This window comes from Chenopodium quinoa, unplaced genomic scaffold (genome assembly GCF_001683475.1).
Source record: "Chenopodium quinoa cultivar QQ74 unplaced genomic scaffold, ASM168347v1, whole genome shotgun sequence".
Taxonomy (NCBI): Eukaryota; Viridiplantae; Streptophyta; class Magnoliopsida; order Caryophyllales; family Amaranthaceae; genus Chenopodium; species Chenopodium quinoa.
The window spans coordinates 4,701,919-4,717,542 of NW_018745684.1; the positions used below are offsets into that span (position 1 = coordinate 4,701,919).

The window sequence follows — 15,624 nt, forward strand, 5'->3', positions numbered from 1 at the left end:
CTCCCTAAAACTCTAACCGAGTAACCCCTGTAACACACCCCTATACTTGTAACATTTAACGAAGTAACCTCATAATGGCTGACTACATGCTAGCCACATAAAAGAATTAAGTAATTAACACTAAGCAAATAACAAACACGGTAACATCATAAATCTAAACTACAAAACAAAGAACCAAAGCAACGAATGAGAATTGATGTATGATTGAATATCACATTGATCCAACAACCCAACAACATAAAACTAGATTCATAACAAGATTACATTTTGATACGATCATAAACTCTATCATGCAAGGTATAACTACAACCCAAATAAAGCATTAAATGGGTACATGAAAGTTTACCCCTCTAAAAGCCATAGTTGCAAAGGTTGCAGCGAGAAGAAGAGGGATTTTCTGTACAAGATTCAAATTTGAAGGGAAGAAAAGAGGGAAAATATCAGAACTTGACACAAATATAATGGTTTTATGTTTTCAAGTACAAGTGAAAATTGGCACAAACAGTAAGAATAGTCCAACATGAATATAGACTCTATCCAGACAAGTGAGACTCAAAAATACATATCTTCACTGTCCAGTGCCTTCTTTCCTAGTCAAATGCTCGGTCAGGGCGTCAGAACCAGTAGCATAAAAGAAAGGGTAATAGAACCTGTATAGTAAGAGAGAGAGAGAGAGAGAGAGAGAGAGAGAGAGAGAGAGAGAGAGAGAGAGAGAGAGAGAGAGAGACCAATGGCCTGTAAGCTGGATTGTGCATTGAACGCTCTACCTGTGTAACTCTTATATTTTCCATGCAGAAAAAATTAAGATCCCGACTTTGTACAATATCTAGTTTAAATAACCTACCAATAGAACCAGAAAAAAGGGGGAGGGGAGGAGGAAAAAAAAAAAAAGCCGAGATCAAAAGTTGGTCTCATCCTGAGAGAACTTTGACAAAAATTGGAGAACCTTGGATTTGGGATTCTCTGAACCTGCAGCGGATTTTGTCTCAAAAACACCCTTTATAATACGGGTATACAGCCTTTCAAGCTGTGGAATACCATATGCTTCAGTGTGCTTCAAAAATTGTTGCTTGATCTCTTCCACTTGGCTGCTGGAAGTATCTTCGTCTTCCATATTCACATCATCTTCAGGACATCTTCCACATCTAAGTTCCTCTAATTCCATGGGAGTCTCAGATTCATTACAATTTGCAGTTGAGGTCTCTGGTCCTGTGCGGGTGCTAAACTTAGCTTGAGCCTCTTCAGATGATGGTGAAGGCAATGAATCTAGGTGTTCGGCTTTGTCTTCATCAGCTGCAACTGAAATTTTCCAAACACAAACCAAGATTTAGAGAAGGATTCTACAAATATCAGAGCTTTTCATGCTCAAACCTTGAGTGCATCACAAAGATAAACTAAAAGATATAGGAGTTTCAAGAACTTAGGGAAGAAAAGTCCAGCAAACAATCCTTAACTGAAAGAAATTTGCTTTGATTTCTTTAGCTAAAACTATTAACATTACTGATGAAAATTCATCTTGCCCTGTGAATGCTATCCAAATTTACAAAATCATCCAATAAAATTTTCATAACTTTATCATATCTTTAAACTAAAAATTCAAGCATAATCAGACAGGTCCAGAAGCAGTCGCTGGCACGAGGTCCATAGAAGCATTTGAAATGGTTTTTTTTTTTTTTTTTTTTTTTTTTTTTCAAAAAAAATATTTTCTATTGTGCAATTGGTGTGTATGTTTGCAACAACACATGTATGGGCAGGGAACTCTTATATCATCACAACTTTCAAACATTTTAAGCACAATCCAAAATGTCCCTGGAAGTGTGTCCAGAATCACAGACCACCAGCAAACATATTTACTAGCCAAATTTACAATATCATCAAAGTATGAGTCTGCCAAAAATTACTAATATATTTGAAAGATTTTAGAAGCATAGTATTGCCTTTCAAAGAGATTAAATAACAAGTAGACTCCAAACTTAAAAATCAGCTACAAGACAAATTTTTTTTCAATACTGCAGTACATTTAGATGTCCACCAATAGCCCAGATTCAGTTGATACTAAGACCTTTTCAAAAAGCAGGAATGAAGGATCATACCACAACATTGCCTTTCACAAAGATTAAATAACAAGTAGACTCCAGACTAATAAATAGGCTACAAGATGACAAGTTGACAACGCCTAAAACGTACTTGCCAAGATCACATTTATTATTTTCAATATAAAAAGTCTGAATGGATTTGAGACTGCAGTTCTGCTTAAGTTTCATTTAAATGTCCACCAATAGCCCAGATTCAGTTCATACTAAAACCTTATCAGAAAGCAGGGGTGAAGGATCATACCACAACATAAAACCCAAGCAAAGGGAATAAAAGCTTGTACCTGTGGAGATAGTGTCAACATTCTTCTTTGGTCTTTTTAATGCTTCGTAACTTTGATCTAAGTTAACCTCTGGCTGGACATGACGGAGCCGAGCACTCGCTCTAGTCACAGTTAATGTTTGAACAACGGGATTTTGCTGAAGAGCAGAGCCTCCATAACCATCAGGCATTTGACTAGGGCCTCCTTGAGCAGCAATCTTGTCACAGAATGCCACAAGTGCAGGGTCTATCTGAGAGAGCATTCCTTGCACCTAAAGAGCATACCAACAACAAACAACATATAATTAATCAACAGAATGCCAAATCAAAATTCAGATACAAGGTAACCACATCAGAGAATCTAGTGACACAGATAAAAAAGAGAACATACTGCATCTCGAAGCTCATGTGCTCTGCTAACAATCCTAGCTCCATTATAATCGTCTCCGTTGTATGCCTGATGATAAGCATAATAAAAAATACAATCAATAAAAAAAAGTATATAAGTTCCTTTTAAACCAAGGAAGTAAGTGGTTAGCACAAACATGACATATGTAAATCAAGATTAATGAGTCAGTTGGAACTTGGAAGTACCAAAAAAAAAAACACTAATAACTCAACCTTCGATCCCCCTCTCCCTCCCCTCCCCACCCAGGTCAAAGGGAAAAAAGGAAGGAAATGAAGATGAAAAAGACTTAACAATGCAGTGAGGATACATAAGTAAGAAAATTTTTAGGCGACTCTTACCATGTATCATTTGATATGAAGGCAGCTCACAACCTCACAATAATAGCAAGATTTATCAAGTTTAAAATTTTATAGAGATTTGAGGTTGAAAATTAATTGGTGAGTACCTGATATTACTAAATATATCATGGGCAAGGAGCAAAAATTTCCCTTATTTTGGTCTGCTTCCTAGTAAAGTGACCCATTTCAAAACTGCATCCTTTTCTACTGTTAATAAATAACTCTCACTATCCTTTTTTTCTTCTTTCCCATTCCCAATAACAGTACAAGTTGTCATGAACTCACTCACTGATAGGTCTCACAACTGCCATCGCTGTGAATTTCACCACCATTACAACCTGCATAGATCTGAGAGAACAGATATAACAGCAGTCATGGTTTCTGAAGAAAGAACGACAGTGACAGAGATATGAGAGGAAGTCGGGGAAGGAACCTGTACACTACCACCAATAACAAATAAGATGGAGTGATGATAATGCTGGTTAATGCCACTCATCCTATGACAATGGTCAAAGTGCAGAACAACTCTAGTGGTAGTTGGCCAATGGATTGAGGTATGACCGTATGATAATGATGATGATGACTAAGAGAGTGGCGGAGATGTGAAAAGTTACCTTAAGGGTGAACCAAGGAAATACAGTACCCACCAAGGAAACACAGTACCCTCCTATGCCCCAATCATCATTATCCTCAATGAGTCAATGGCCTCAATCCACCCTCTCAATTCCACCAGATATTTACTCCAATTATCCTCTCATTTAACCCCAATCCAGGTGTCCCTTCTTAACAAAAATTACACTTTCTGGCTGTTATCTCCATCTTGCTTCTCATTCAATAAATGCACCTAATATTTGTGAAACATCTTCTACAATTGCAATTTATGAAGAAGATAATAATTGATACCAAGTTATTGCTATGACTGTCTGGTAATCTGGTTGGCTGCTAGATAATGAGCTTTTAAATTATTAGTGGAAGAGAGTCCTCTTTTCAGACTAATAGCAGTCCTCAGCCCCAACAGTTTCTTACTTCTAATGCCCAGACCATTTATAAAAGATATACAATTCAGTTCCAGGTGCAATTAATTTCAAGTATTATTCCGGATTAAGGTATTTCACTAGTAGGAAATATAAGATGGCTATGTCTCATTAAGATATCTCAAGCGAAATTAAGGAATGTAAAGATAATATTGCAATCAGCTCAGCATTATGAAGGCAATGTCCCATTGGCATATTTCAAACAATAATAGTAAGAGTTGAGAAACTTGTAATAGGCAATGACAAGGGTTGGATCAGCATAGAATGCAACATTAGGGGAAAAATATAGGATTTTAGCTGAATAAGCTACACACCTTTGCATTGTGTAATATCAGTTCAACATCCTGCAGAAAATCCGAACTTTTTATGTATCGGCCAGAATCTACACGTTGAAGCAATGTAGCCATGTCCATAGGATTATGGATGATGGATCGATAATTTGGAGCATCCTCATCTGTAACTGGATAATGGAAGGCACTAAAACGTTTATCATATAAGATCCTGCACAAAATTGTAATCAATAACAATTTATCAGTGCCATATTTAATACATTCAAATCCAAAACACAGACATAACAAGGTCTCCCTACTGTCTTTATCAAGACATACAAGATTTCTGGAAACAGAACATGCAGCATAGGCCAGCATGAGAACATTATACTGGAAATAAAAACATTTGTGTAAATCGAATAGTTTTAGGGTAAAATAACCAATTTTTGGCAACTTTTAACCTATTTGGAGTAACTTTATACTTGATATGATTTTAATGTAAATAGGCAATGAGATAAGTTTTACAAAGATAATATGATTATCTTCACACATTGGGATCTGATTTTTACTCTTAAAAGCAACTTTATCATTAAAAAATATAGGCAAATTTTATTATATTGGGGTAAATTTTAAACATTTTAGGGTAACTGTACTACGGATGTACTTCCTCCGTTTTTTTTTAGTTGACACCTTTGGTTTTGGCACACAAATTAAGGAGAGGTAAAAGGGAAGGACAAAATATAAAAATACCCTTTCTTATTTACCTACCCTACAATTCCACCTGCGTGCCTAACCTTACCATTTGAACTACCCTTTCCCCAAAGACTGTAAAACACCAGCCACCAAGCCCACCACCACCTCCACTTTTATTTTACCCTTCCCTTTAATTCGCAACCACTAGACCCCATCTCGTTGACCCGTTTTTTTCCAAAGGAAAATTGAACCCAAGCCACAAATTAAAGTACTCAAACTACATCTTCCTTAAACTCGTGGTGTCGATGTTGGTGATGAGGGTTCCGATGTGTGGAATTGAAAGAGAATTTGATAATTGGGTGTTATAGCAGTGGTGGTGCGATGGAGGGAGGAGAGTGAGGGAGTTCACGGCTTCACGATCGATTGGACTTTAATTACAAGGCAAGGAGAAGAGGAGAGATAACGTCGGTGGCAAAGGTATGATCCTTGCTGCCATTAATGGTACTTCGCCATTTTTGTTTTAAAAAGCTTCCATTTTTTCCTAAACCCCAAGCACCCAACTCCCTCACCAACCCAAACAACATTTGAGAATGAGAAATTAGAGGAGCTTCATACTTGTTTGAGTTGGAGGTAGAAGAAGAGAGGCAGCAATATGGGATGACGGTGGCTGTGAAGGAGGAGAGATAAAATGGAGTGGTATTGGCCTTGTGATTGAAAGGGAGGAGAGAGAATGCTAGTATCTGGTAAGGTGAAGGTGAAGGGAGGAGAGAAAATATAAGTGAGAGGGTATATTTGACATTTTACCACACAACACTTGCCCAAAATAGAAACGTGTCAACTAATAATAAACTTCCCAAAGAGGAATACGTGTCAACTAAATAAAAACGGAGGTAGTATATTGTACACCTAATTTATTTAAAAGTGTGTCTACTAGAAATTGAGCATAGACCAGCCATTATTATGGATGGAATATATGTTAATACAAAGAAGACATACTCCCTTCAGCCTCTGTTCTCAAATTACTGTCCTCTTAGGCTTGCATACACATATTAAGATTAAATAGTAGGGTAGGGTAGTGTAGGCATATTTCGTAAATAGTGGAAAAGAAAGAAAAAAAAAATTATTGAGGGAAAAAGAGTTAGTGAAGGGCCCTGGGCCCAATGTCACATGAGATATAGAGAGAGTGAGATAGTAATGGGGCTCATATCACATAGGTTGAGTGAGATAAAAGTTTCATTTAATAGGAAAATATATTTGGGGAATGAACAAAAATAGTATGATGACAATTTATAGAGAACGGAGGGAGTAGAAGATAGTCCTATGCGGGAAATATTCTGCTGTCCCACAAAGAGTGTACTTAATTGTCCCATGGTGCAAAAATATGTTTGCATCATCAAGGTTTCGGCCATACAGTAGAGTTTGAGAAAGTCCAAGCAAATCCCAATGGATATGCTTATTTGACAGACTAGCCAACTTGGCAGTTCAAAGATAGTCAACAATCATTGTTGATGGTCATCCATGGGTGGTGGTGGTTGGGGGGACGGTATCAAGCAGGAAAGGAGGAAAGCATTTGGAGAAGAGGTTGAAGGTATGAACCAATGAAATTGAGTTGTACATGAAATGGTACATATATATATGCCCATGAAAGAGGCAAGTCAAACCAATAGCCTAAGTACAGTTCCTTCAACCAATTGGCAACAGGAAAAATTATTCTTCAACTCATAAGGTGGTTTCTTTATCTATTTACCTCCAACGTGGAACAACACACTTGAACAAATATATATGGCGGTCACTAATTATCCTGACATATGAATCCTTCTGTTACTTCAGCATAATGGCAAGGTAAAAACCCTAGCATGATTAAAGAACCAAAACCAATAAACAAGACAATCTAGATTATGATACCACACATCAAAATCATGAAGATATGAAAATAGTTCTATGCCATGCCCGTGAAAGAGGAGAACTAGAGCCACTTACAAGACGAAATGATTTTCTACCTAAAACCTATGCCGATGAGTAGAGTTACTCCCTACGGATATAAGATGGGATTTTTACCCCTCTACTCCAATGAGGACAATTCACATCAGTAGTCATAAGCTTGCGAAGTTGGACTTGAGAAAAGGAAAACTCACCTATTGCAAACATCTCTAAGACACATCCTCAGTCTACGAAGTGCATGCTGTTCTGCTTCTACCTTAGCTTTCAACTCAGAGATCTTTGGGCCACTAGCAACCTTAGGAGCTTTAGGAAGCTCAGGAAGTGAAGTTGATGTCTTGGGTGTTTTTGTATTAGCTTCAGATGGTACCGACAAAGATGCTTCAATTAGTCGATCAAAGAACAAAGACAGATCTTCATTTGATGGTCCATCCACTTTGTAGCTGGAAAGAAAACCAAAGGAATACAAAATCATTTGAATCTACAAATTTTGACAAACATACCAGGCTAAATACTATATTAGAAAAAAAATACAAGAATCACATTATGACACTATTAAGATTTTTGCAATTTGAGGTTCTGAAGCCTTTTGAGAAACATCCAATCCCAAGCTAATGGCTAAAACCCAATTTCAAGCTAGTTCACAGCATGAGTATTGTAGCTCTAACAAAAAAAAAAAAAAAAAAAAAAAAAAAAAAAAAAAAGTTCAATTTTTTTTAAAGACCTTAGCATACTATCAAAGCTGAACTAGAAGGAGCACATAGTAGGAAGTATACATGCTACGTTCAGAAAATATTCGATGCCGTTCGTCCACATCAGGGGGTAGATCTGAGGTTGTTCCGAGTAACAATATAGGTAGCTCAGATGGCAATTCTTCTAGCAGAGTGAGTAGGACCGCTCTTAGCTGATCATGTGCCTGACAAACAATATGACTGAGTCAAAAGAGTATCATGAAACTATGAATTTCAAACACCTATAATTAATGCCCCATAAAACAAAGTAAATTCAGCATGCAGAGCTATAATATAATCTGCTTGCACGTGTGTGCAGCGCGTAAAGGTACAAGATTATCTACACATGCAAACTGAGAGAAAGACCTATAGATTGTGAACTTACATTTTCCCACCAAAGATCATAATGAGGCAAATATAGAATAGATGGTGTAGTCCTTCGTGCTTCACTAATTATATGTACCAAAGCCTCTTCAGGTGTCTTTGCACTAGGGTCTGACAGCAGAGAAGGAAGCCCAAGAGAATGAACAGGAAACTTCTCCATCTCATGTAATATAGCAGGTCCTAAATGATCCTGTACAACTAAAGAAGTGAGTGAACTCAGCTTTAATTCATACCTTACTGATTATTAGATATTTCAAAATTGCTAAAGAGAATTACCATCCCAACACCCTCGTTTCCACATAGCAGAAACCGAGGCCTGTAAACCAGTGGAATAGCAGAACCGTAGGAAAGCATTGATAATTTTGTCAATTCAGATGAAATAGCGGAAGCAGGGAATATATCTGATATGTGTACCATGGCCTTTTGGAGGTGTCTTTGCAGGCATGGAGCGACAACAACTGATAAAGGCCTCGAATGAACTATGGAGCCTCTATGAGCAGCAGGGGTAATTGTTGACATAGCATCAAAAAAATGATATTTTTCTACCCTAACTGATTCAACATCTATCAGAAATTTGTCATCGCTGGTGTACACTTGAGGATATTTTTCACGAAATGCACGAATGGCTGCTTCAGTGCAGAGTGCTTTTAAATCAGCCCCACAATAACCCACACAACTTGCTGCAAGTTCTGTCCTTAGTTCCCTGGTTGGAGGGTGCATCCACTTGCGTGTGTGAATATCTAAGATTTCAGCCCGGGCATCACAACCAGGCAAGGGAAAGTTAAACTCGCGATCAAATCGACCAGGTCGACGCAAGGCCCCATCAATAGCATCAATTCTGTTTGTAGCTCCAATCAAGACAACTTGACCACGAGAATCGAGGCCATCCATTAGAGCAAGCAAAGTTGAAACTATAGAATTGTGGATTTGCTCCTGTTTGCTTGACCTCACTGGAGCAAGCCCATCTATCTCATCAAAGAAAATGATAGATGGTTGATTCCTTTGGGCTTCTTCGAAAAGAAGTTTCAACTGTCGTTCGGCTTCTCCAACCCATTTGCTGAGAACATCAGCTCCCTTACGCATGTAAAAGCTCACTTTCTGGCCAGCTTTTGAAGCAGCACAAGCTAATGCTCGTGCAATTAGAGTTTTCCCAGTTCCTGGGGGTCCACACAATAGGACACCTCTAGGTGGGGTAATACTATAGCTTGCAAAGAAATCCGGGTAAAGCAAGGGAAAGAAGACCATTTCCTTTAACGCATCAATGTATTCTGAAAGCCCACCTATCTCATCGAAACTCACACTATCATCAACTTGCAAAGGCTGAATATCTGCTCCTCCCTTTGAACTCGGACCGGCAGTCTGAACTCCAGGTGTCAAAGAAGTAAAGGAATCAGCTTGGTGGCCCCAACCAGATGCAGCAACATTCAACCCCCATGCAGTTGCCCCATGCATATCTAGCCCTCCCATGAGCCAAGGAGGCCCAGCTCTACTTCCACTCCGAGCCCAAGGAATTGCTGGTCCTTGGTCCAACTCATCCACGAGAAGAGAGTCATCGGAGTCATCAATCCTACTAAAACGATGACGCTTATGGACTCTAGTGCCACCCCTTCCCACAACCCTGTTGACCTTGTTTCCCATCCCATGATGCAACACTCTCCGAGGAGATCTTGGTCTATGTTTACCCTCCTCCAAAGACATCCTGCGGACCTCTGCACGATTTCGAAGATCATAGCGCCTTCGCCCGTCCTGCTCTTCTTCACCTTCATCATCATCACCATCTTCCTCTCTTTCATCCTCCTCTTCACCCTCCTCTTCACCCTCCCCACCCTCTTCAGCTTCACCTTCATCATCACCCTCAACTTCATCATCATTATCATCACCATCATTCCCATTCTCTATTTCATCTTGATCATCTTTTTCACCTGAGCTACCTTCTACATCATCAAATGCAATTCGCCTCCCGTTTGATTTGGAATTACGAGGACGCAGACCTTCCCGTCGCGGTGTGGATTTAGTTTCAATAACTTTTCTGCGTTTAGGAGTTGATAATACATCCTGAGCAGCACTGTTATCAATCCGGCTTCTAGTAGTGTATTTTCTAGGTTCCTGTAAAGAACAAACGGAAAGATCATTAATTTGAGTCCTACAAGATAAATCATGTCCAATTGAGCATGAAAATGGAGCTGAAGCTCAAATTTTAAACTTAAAAATACGCTTACTAGCTAGCTATAAGCTTTACCATTAAGTCTTCATCTGAACCAGAGCTATCTGTATAATCTCCCAAATTAACAGATACTCTCCTCTGTCTGGTTGAGCGCCGAAGGTTGGTTGCATCCAGCTGAAAAGAAAGGGCCAGCATTAGATCAAATTGACAAAAGGCATAATATATCATCAAGATTCTTGATTATACATACATAGTCAGGTCACCTGATGGGGAAAAAAAATGTCTCAAATGCACCTCAAAAAAGCATTCATCATACATAACTCAGCACAACTTAATCACTTAACATTACCACAAATTTAAGTAGCATATCAAAGTACACAATAACAGTTAATAAAGATCACAGAGGGATGAAATTCAGAGAGCACAAAGTCTGAAGCTACAGCAGCTGTACCTCTTATACTTCTATAATCAAGACTGAAAAATAATCAAGACTGATAAACATTATAAGCCCCCTCCCACAACAGCCATACATGTGATACATATACTTCTACTTTTGCTCCTGCGAATATGAGACAAATGAAGTATGATATCAGCCCATTACTATATAAAAAGTTAATCTCATAGCATACACCAGGGCTTAGGCTGTTATGAACCATTTCAGGAAGTTCCTTAACCCTTGCCTCTGTGGTAAAATTCCAGAATCATGTCATGACAAGCACCCCCAACATACAAGAAACTTTGCAGGTTTACAAATTTTGGAGCCCCAACCCGGAAATTTCCCGATGCATGTCAGGTAATACGGTAAGAGGCGGGTTTATATATTGTAGAGTGCTTCCTGTGTGTGGAACAGGCATCTACTCATTCTTCAACTCATTAATTTAGCCAATAAGACCTTCACTATAAAGGCTAAACACACACACATGATGCTTGGACAGTTCCCAAAGTCCCAGCTCACCATAAACTAACTAAATCTCAACAATTATATAGGTATAACTTCTAAATGTGCTTGAATAAGGAGTGGGATGTGGCTCAGCTACACTAAAGAGATCAGTAGTAAGTATGATGATGGTGGGAAGTGTGAAAAGAAACATCTAGTTCAGAGGATACTGTTTTGAGTACTCTTTGATGTTCGGTGTCCTAAATGCTATAATTGGTACCAGGTAGTTGGAGATTTTATCATCTTCAGTTTTGTGTTGCAATGTTTTCAATTGATATCTATAATGGATTTTCAATACAAAGGTATGATTAAGCACACTAATTGTTGCCCTTAGCATTAAAGAAATAGTTTCACTTTTCTTCCCTTTACCACTACAATCATATTATTAACTTTTTTTTTCCCAATTCTTTTGTCCTGTAAGATGAATTAGGGCCCAAACAGAGGAAGATTTAGATTAGAGTCCCAGATTTCACTAAATGAGGGAGGAAATATTTATGATGTGTATGAGAAGCTTAATATAATGCGCCTACTTGCATATTTTCAAACTCGAGCTGACAAAGTAAAGAGAACTCTTGTTGCCAGTGACAATAAGGCACTACTAGAAAAAATTGAAAAGCCAGCTTAAAGTAGAAATACAGCCATAAGCTGAAAACCTGCTAGCTGATGAACAAGTGGATTGTTTGTATTAGATGTTGTCGGGTGTTATTTGAAAGCCTAGCTGAAAAACAAGCACTTTAAAGGAAATTGGATGTAATAAATATCAAATTATCCCTCCATCAGTTATTGCTTACCCCATTTTCCATCCCCAAAAGATTGTCCCATACCATAAATGTCTACGGGGACCAAAACTTCACTTTCACAAAAATACTTTAGGTTCTCTCTGCATAAACTAAACAAGTCTTATGCCTCATAGTCTGTTTCTCCACTCTTACCTCCATCCCCTCTTCTCCTTAGTCTCGACTTCACTCCTATTCTCCACACCTGTTCTTACTTGAAAAAGCTCATTGCCTCAAACTTACACACTAACAAGAATTAAAGATACTAAACTCATATTTACAAGAAAACATTCATTAGTAAGCTAAACCCGAATGATACCAATAAAAGAGCCTCCAAACCAAACCAACGATAACTGAAAACATTCCTCGAACCGCAACAGCCAATAAAAACACGAAATGCACCCTTTCCTAACAAAAATATCCAAATATTCACCCTCTTCACAGTTCAACCTAACAACATATGTCACTACAGCAATGGAATCCACAATAACGAACCAATACCCGAACAACAAACATACATTAACCACAAATTCAAACCTCCCCATTCCCTAACCCCAACTAATCACACCCACAAACAATTAACTGTATCTCATTCAACCTAAACATCACATACTATGTTCCAAAACATTAAAACACATAAAATCAAAAAATTAACCAAGAAAATCAAAATAACAGGGATAAAGTTAGATAAAGTCATACATTAGAGATAGACTTGGAAGAGTTATGAATGGGACGGCGACCGCCCGGCTTCAAATACTTGGCAATGTGCGCAGCAGCAGTCCTAGTTTTCACCTTCTTCCTGTTCTTCCGACGATACCCCGGCGAGTTCTTGAAGTAAAATGTATTTCTCATCACCGGCCTTCGAACCCGACTACTGGTTCGTTTCTCCATTCCATTGCTGTTATTGTTATCATTGTTATTGTCATTGGTAACAGAAGCGACAACTCCATTTTCATCTCCATTGTTGGATCGCTTCGAATGCATAACTCAAAAAATGCAGCAATTTCAGAGTGTTCTGCTCGCCGGAATTCGGAGCTGAACGTTTTGGAAAAGATTAATCGACATGCATGTTTGAATTTGGGGAAGAAATTGGAAACCCTAGATCGAATTAGGGGAGATAGTTGGATTGTTGGTTGAAGAAATTGGGTTTGAAAATTGGGGGGTTTTGAGGAGAGAGAAAGTGGAGGAGGGAGAAAGAGGGGAGAGTGACAAATGTGAAGAAGAAAGTGGGGAAATGAAATTAGTTTGGGTTTTTCCGATGTTCTGATATTATAGGGAGGGAAGAGAAAGGGGGGAAAGAGGGTGAGAGTTTTTTTTTTTCTCTTTTTTCCTTTTTGACTTTCGTCAATTACGTTTGGTTCTCTGTCTTATTTTTGTCGAATTAAAATTATTTTAACTAAAAATTATTATTTTTGTACAGACTAATACGTAATTACTTAATTTAAATAAATTTACTGATAAAATTCTTAGAGGAAGTTTGCAATTTTTTTTGCTTAACTTAATTGAAATTTATTGTAAACTTAACTTATTTTGATGAATTGAAGAGCAAACAATTTTTTTTTACTTAATATTATTTAAATAAGGTGAAATGAACCGTGCCTTGATTGGTTGATCTCGTACTCTCACGTAAGACTATTTGCTTTGATTACGCATAATATTGTATGTTATAGAAAAAATCGAAGTCCATGAGCATAGTTTATTTTCAATTATTATTTGTTAAAAAATTTAGAATTCGAATTAAAAATTTCAAAATTAAGTTGGGGTCGTTAACATGGGAAATCCAATCGTATTTGTGTTTAGTTTTTGTGTGTGATTGTGAGTTGTTTTTAAAGTGCGATGATTGCATAATATGCTTTATATATATATATATATATATATATATATATAGGTTTATTCGAGCTTTTTTTTTTTTTTTTTTTTATCCGTGCTAACGCACTGAATACCAATATATGTAGTATGTATAGGTAGAAAGAAGAAAATAGTAAGAGTGAAAGTTGTAAAATATTTTTATTTTTTATTTTGTTTGGAGATTGGAAGTTATTTGGAGGTTATTGAAAAAAAAATAAAATAAATAAAATAAAATAAAATAAAATGTGCACAAAATTACAAGGTTAGAGTTTTGGAGGAATTTGGTCATGAGAAGTTAGAAAAACAACTCTTAAATTATATAAAAGATTTGTGTTTTTATATCAGTTTGAGTCATGTAGTCTTAATAATGTTAGTAATTATCCGATTAAAGTGTAATTAACACACTATTAGATTATTAGCGTAGAGCATGTGCACAATAACTACTCCATTATTAGCGTAGAGCATGTCCGCAATATTGTCTCTTTAATTCTAAATAACATAATATTAATCGGTAATATTAGTGGGTTTAAAAATTGTTGATAAAATATAATAAAAAATACATATTGATGATGTCATGTAGGCTAAATAAATAAAATTTGACTTAAAAACATGAGATAGGTAATTTGGGAAAGTAAAACTTACCACCCAAAACCCCCTTTTACTTTATATATTTTTTAGGGGGTTGCAAAACGCAGTCTAGCATGATTTTTTTTTTTTTTTTTTAATTAAGAGTATTATACGTAGGAATATAATTTTAACATTTTTTTTATAACGCACACCACTATTCTCAAATCCTATGCATTTCAAAAAAAATTTTTACAAAAAGTTACCAATAACTACCTTGCCCACTAATATCCTTAGATTTTTTCAAGGCACTCCAATAACTACCAATATTTCACTTTGTATTGTATAATTTTGCGAATAATATATCCCGTGCGTTAGCACGAGTACCCTCTAGTACTATATAAATATTGCCAAAAAGGATGACTTCTAAACTATTTTTTGCGACTTAATAATTTTTTGCTTAACTAATGTTGGGTATATATTATTATGAACCTATCATACTAAATTTCACATGAGTTTTATTTATAGCGGTTTTAGTATCTATTAACTACTACTAAAATAAAACATTGCTACATTATCAACTCTCAACAGAGGGGGACCTTCCACCGAGGCCATTTGGGGTCTAGCCCCCCTTAAATTATTGTAATTAATTAGTTGATAAACTTATATTTACTTATAAAATATTGGGACATAGTGATTAATTTTAAGCGAGAGGTAAAAGATTCAAATCTCAACCCCTGTAATATTTTCGGTCAAGATCCTTCACTGACCCTCAAATTATCTTACGTGTCATTTTTACATTAAAAATTTCCCCTCTAATTCTATGTGTGATGTCATCAATTATTATTGATGATTATTTATTTTATTTTTTGTCAACATTTTTTACTTCAATGTATAAGTGTCCATATAAAATTCAATTAATCAAGTGTTTCTCCTAAATTATAGTTTCATATAGCTAATTTGTTTGATGTTTCATCGTGATTTCACTGTGTTTTTTTTTCTTTTCCTTAAATGTAAACTTTTTAATATTTAATTCTATTTTCATATACTATATAATGTAACGCAACAGAATATAAATTACAACAAAGATTAATTCTAACCGTAATCATGCATTGCACGGAGATAACCTAGTTTTCCTAATAAGCAAGTTGATTTTTGTAGAATAAAAAATAAAGAATATGTTG

General features: G+C 36.6%; 1 protein-coding gene across 1 annotated transcript; it reads right to left on the reverse strand.

Moving 5' to 3' along the window:
- Positions 1-747: 747 nt before the first annotated feature.
- Positions 748-13,500, reverse strand: LOC110718203 (ATPase family AAA domain-containing protein At1g05910-like). The gene is made up of 10 exons (XM_021897012.1): positions 12,728-13,500; positions 10,391-10,489; positions 8,428-10,257; positions 8,153-8,341; positions 7,813-7,952; positions 7,234-7,479; positions 4,451-4,637; positions 2,747-2,812; positions 2,378-2,627; positions 748-1,299 (listed from the first exon to the last, which is right to left on the reverse strand). The coding sequence occupies exons 1-10, from the start codon at positions 13,010-13,012 to the stop codon at positions 899-901; spliced, it is 3,693 nt and encodes a 1,230-aa protein (XP_021752704.1). The 5' UTR covers positions 13,013-13,500; the 3' UTR covers positions 748-898.
- Positions 13,501-15,624: the final 2,124 nt, after the last annotated feature.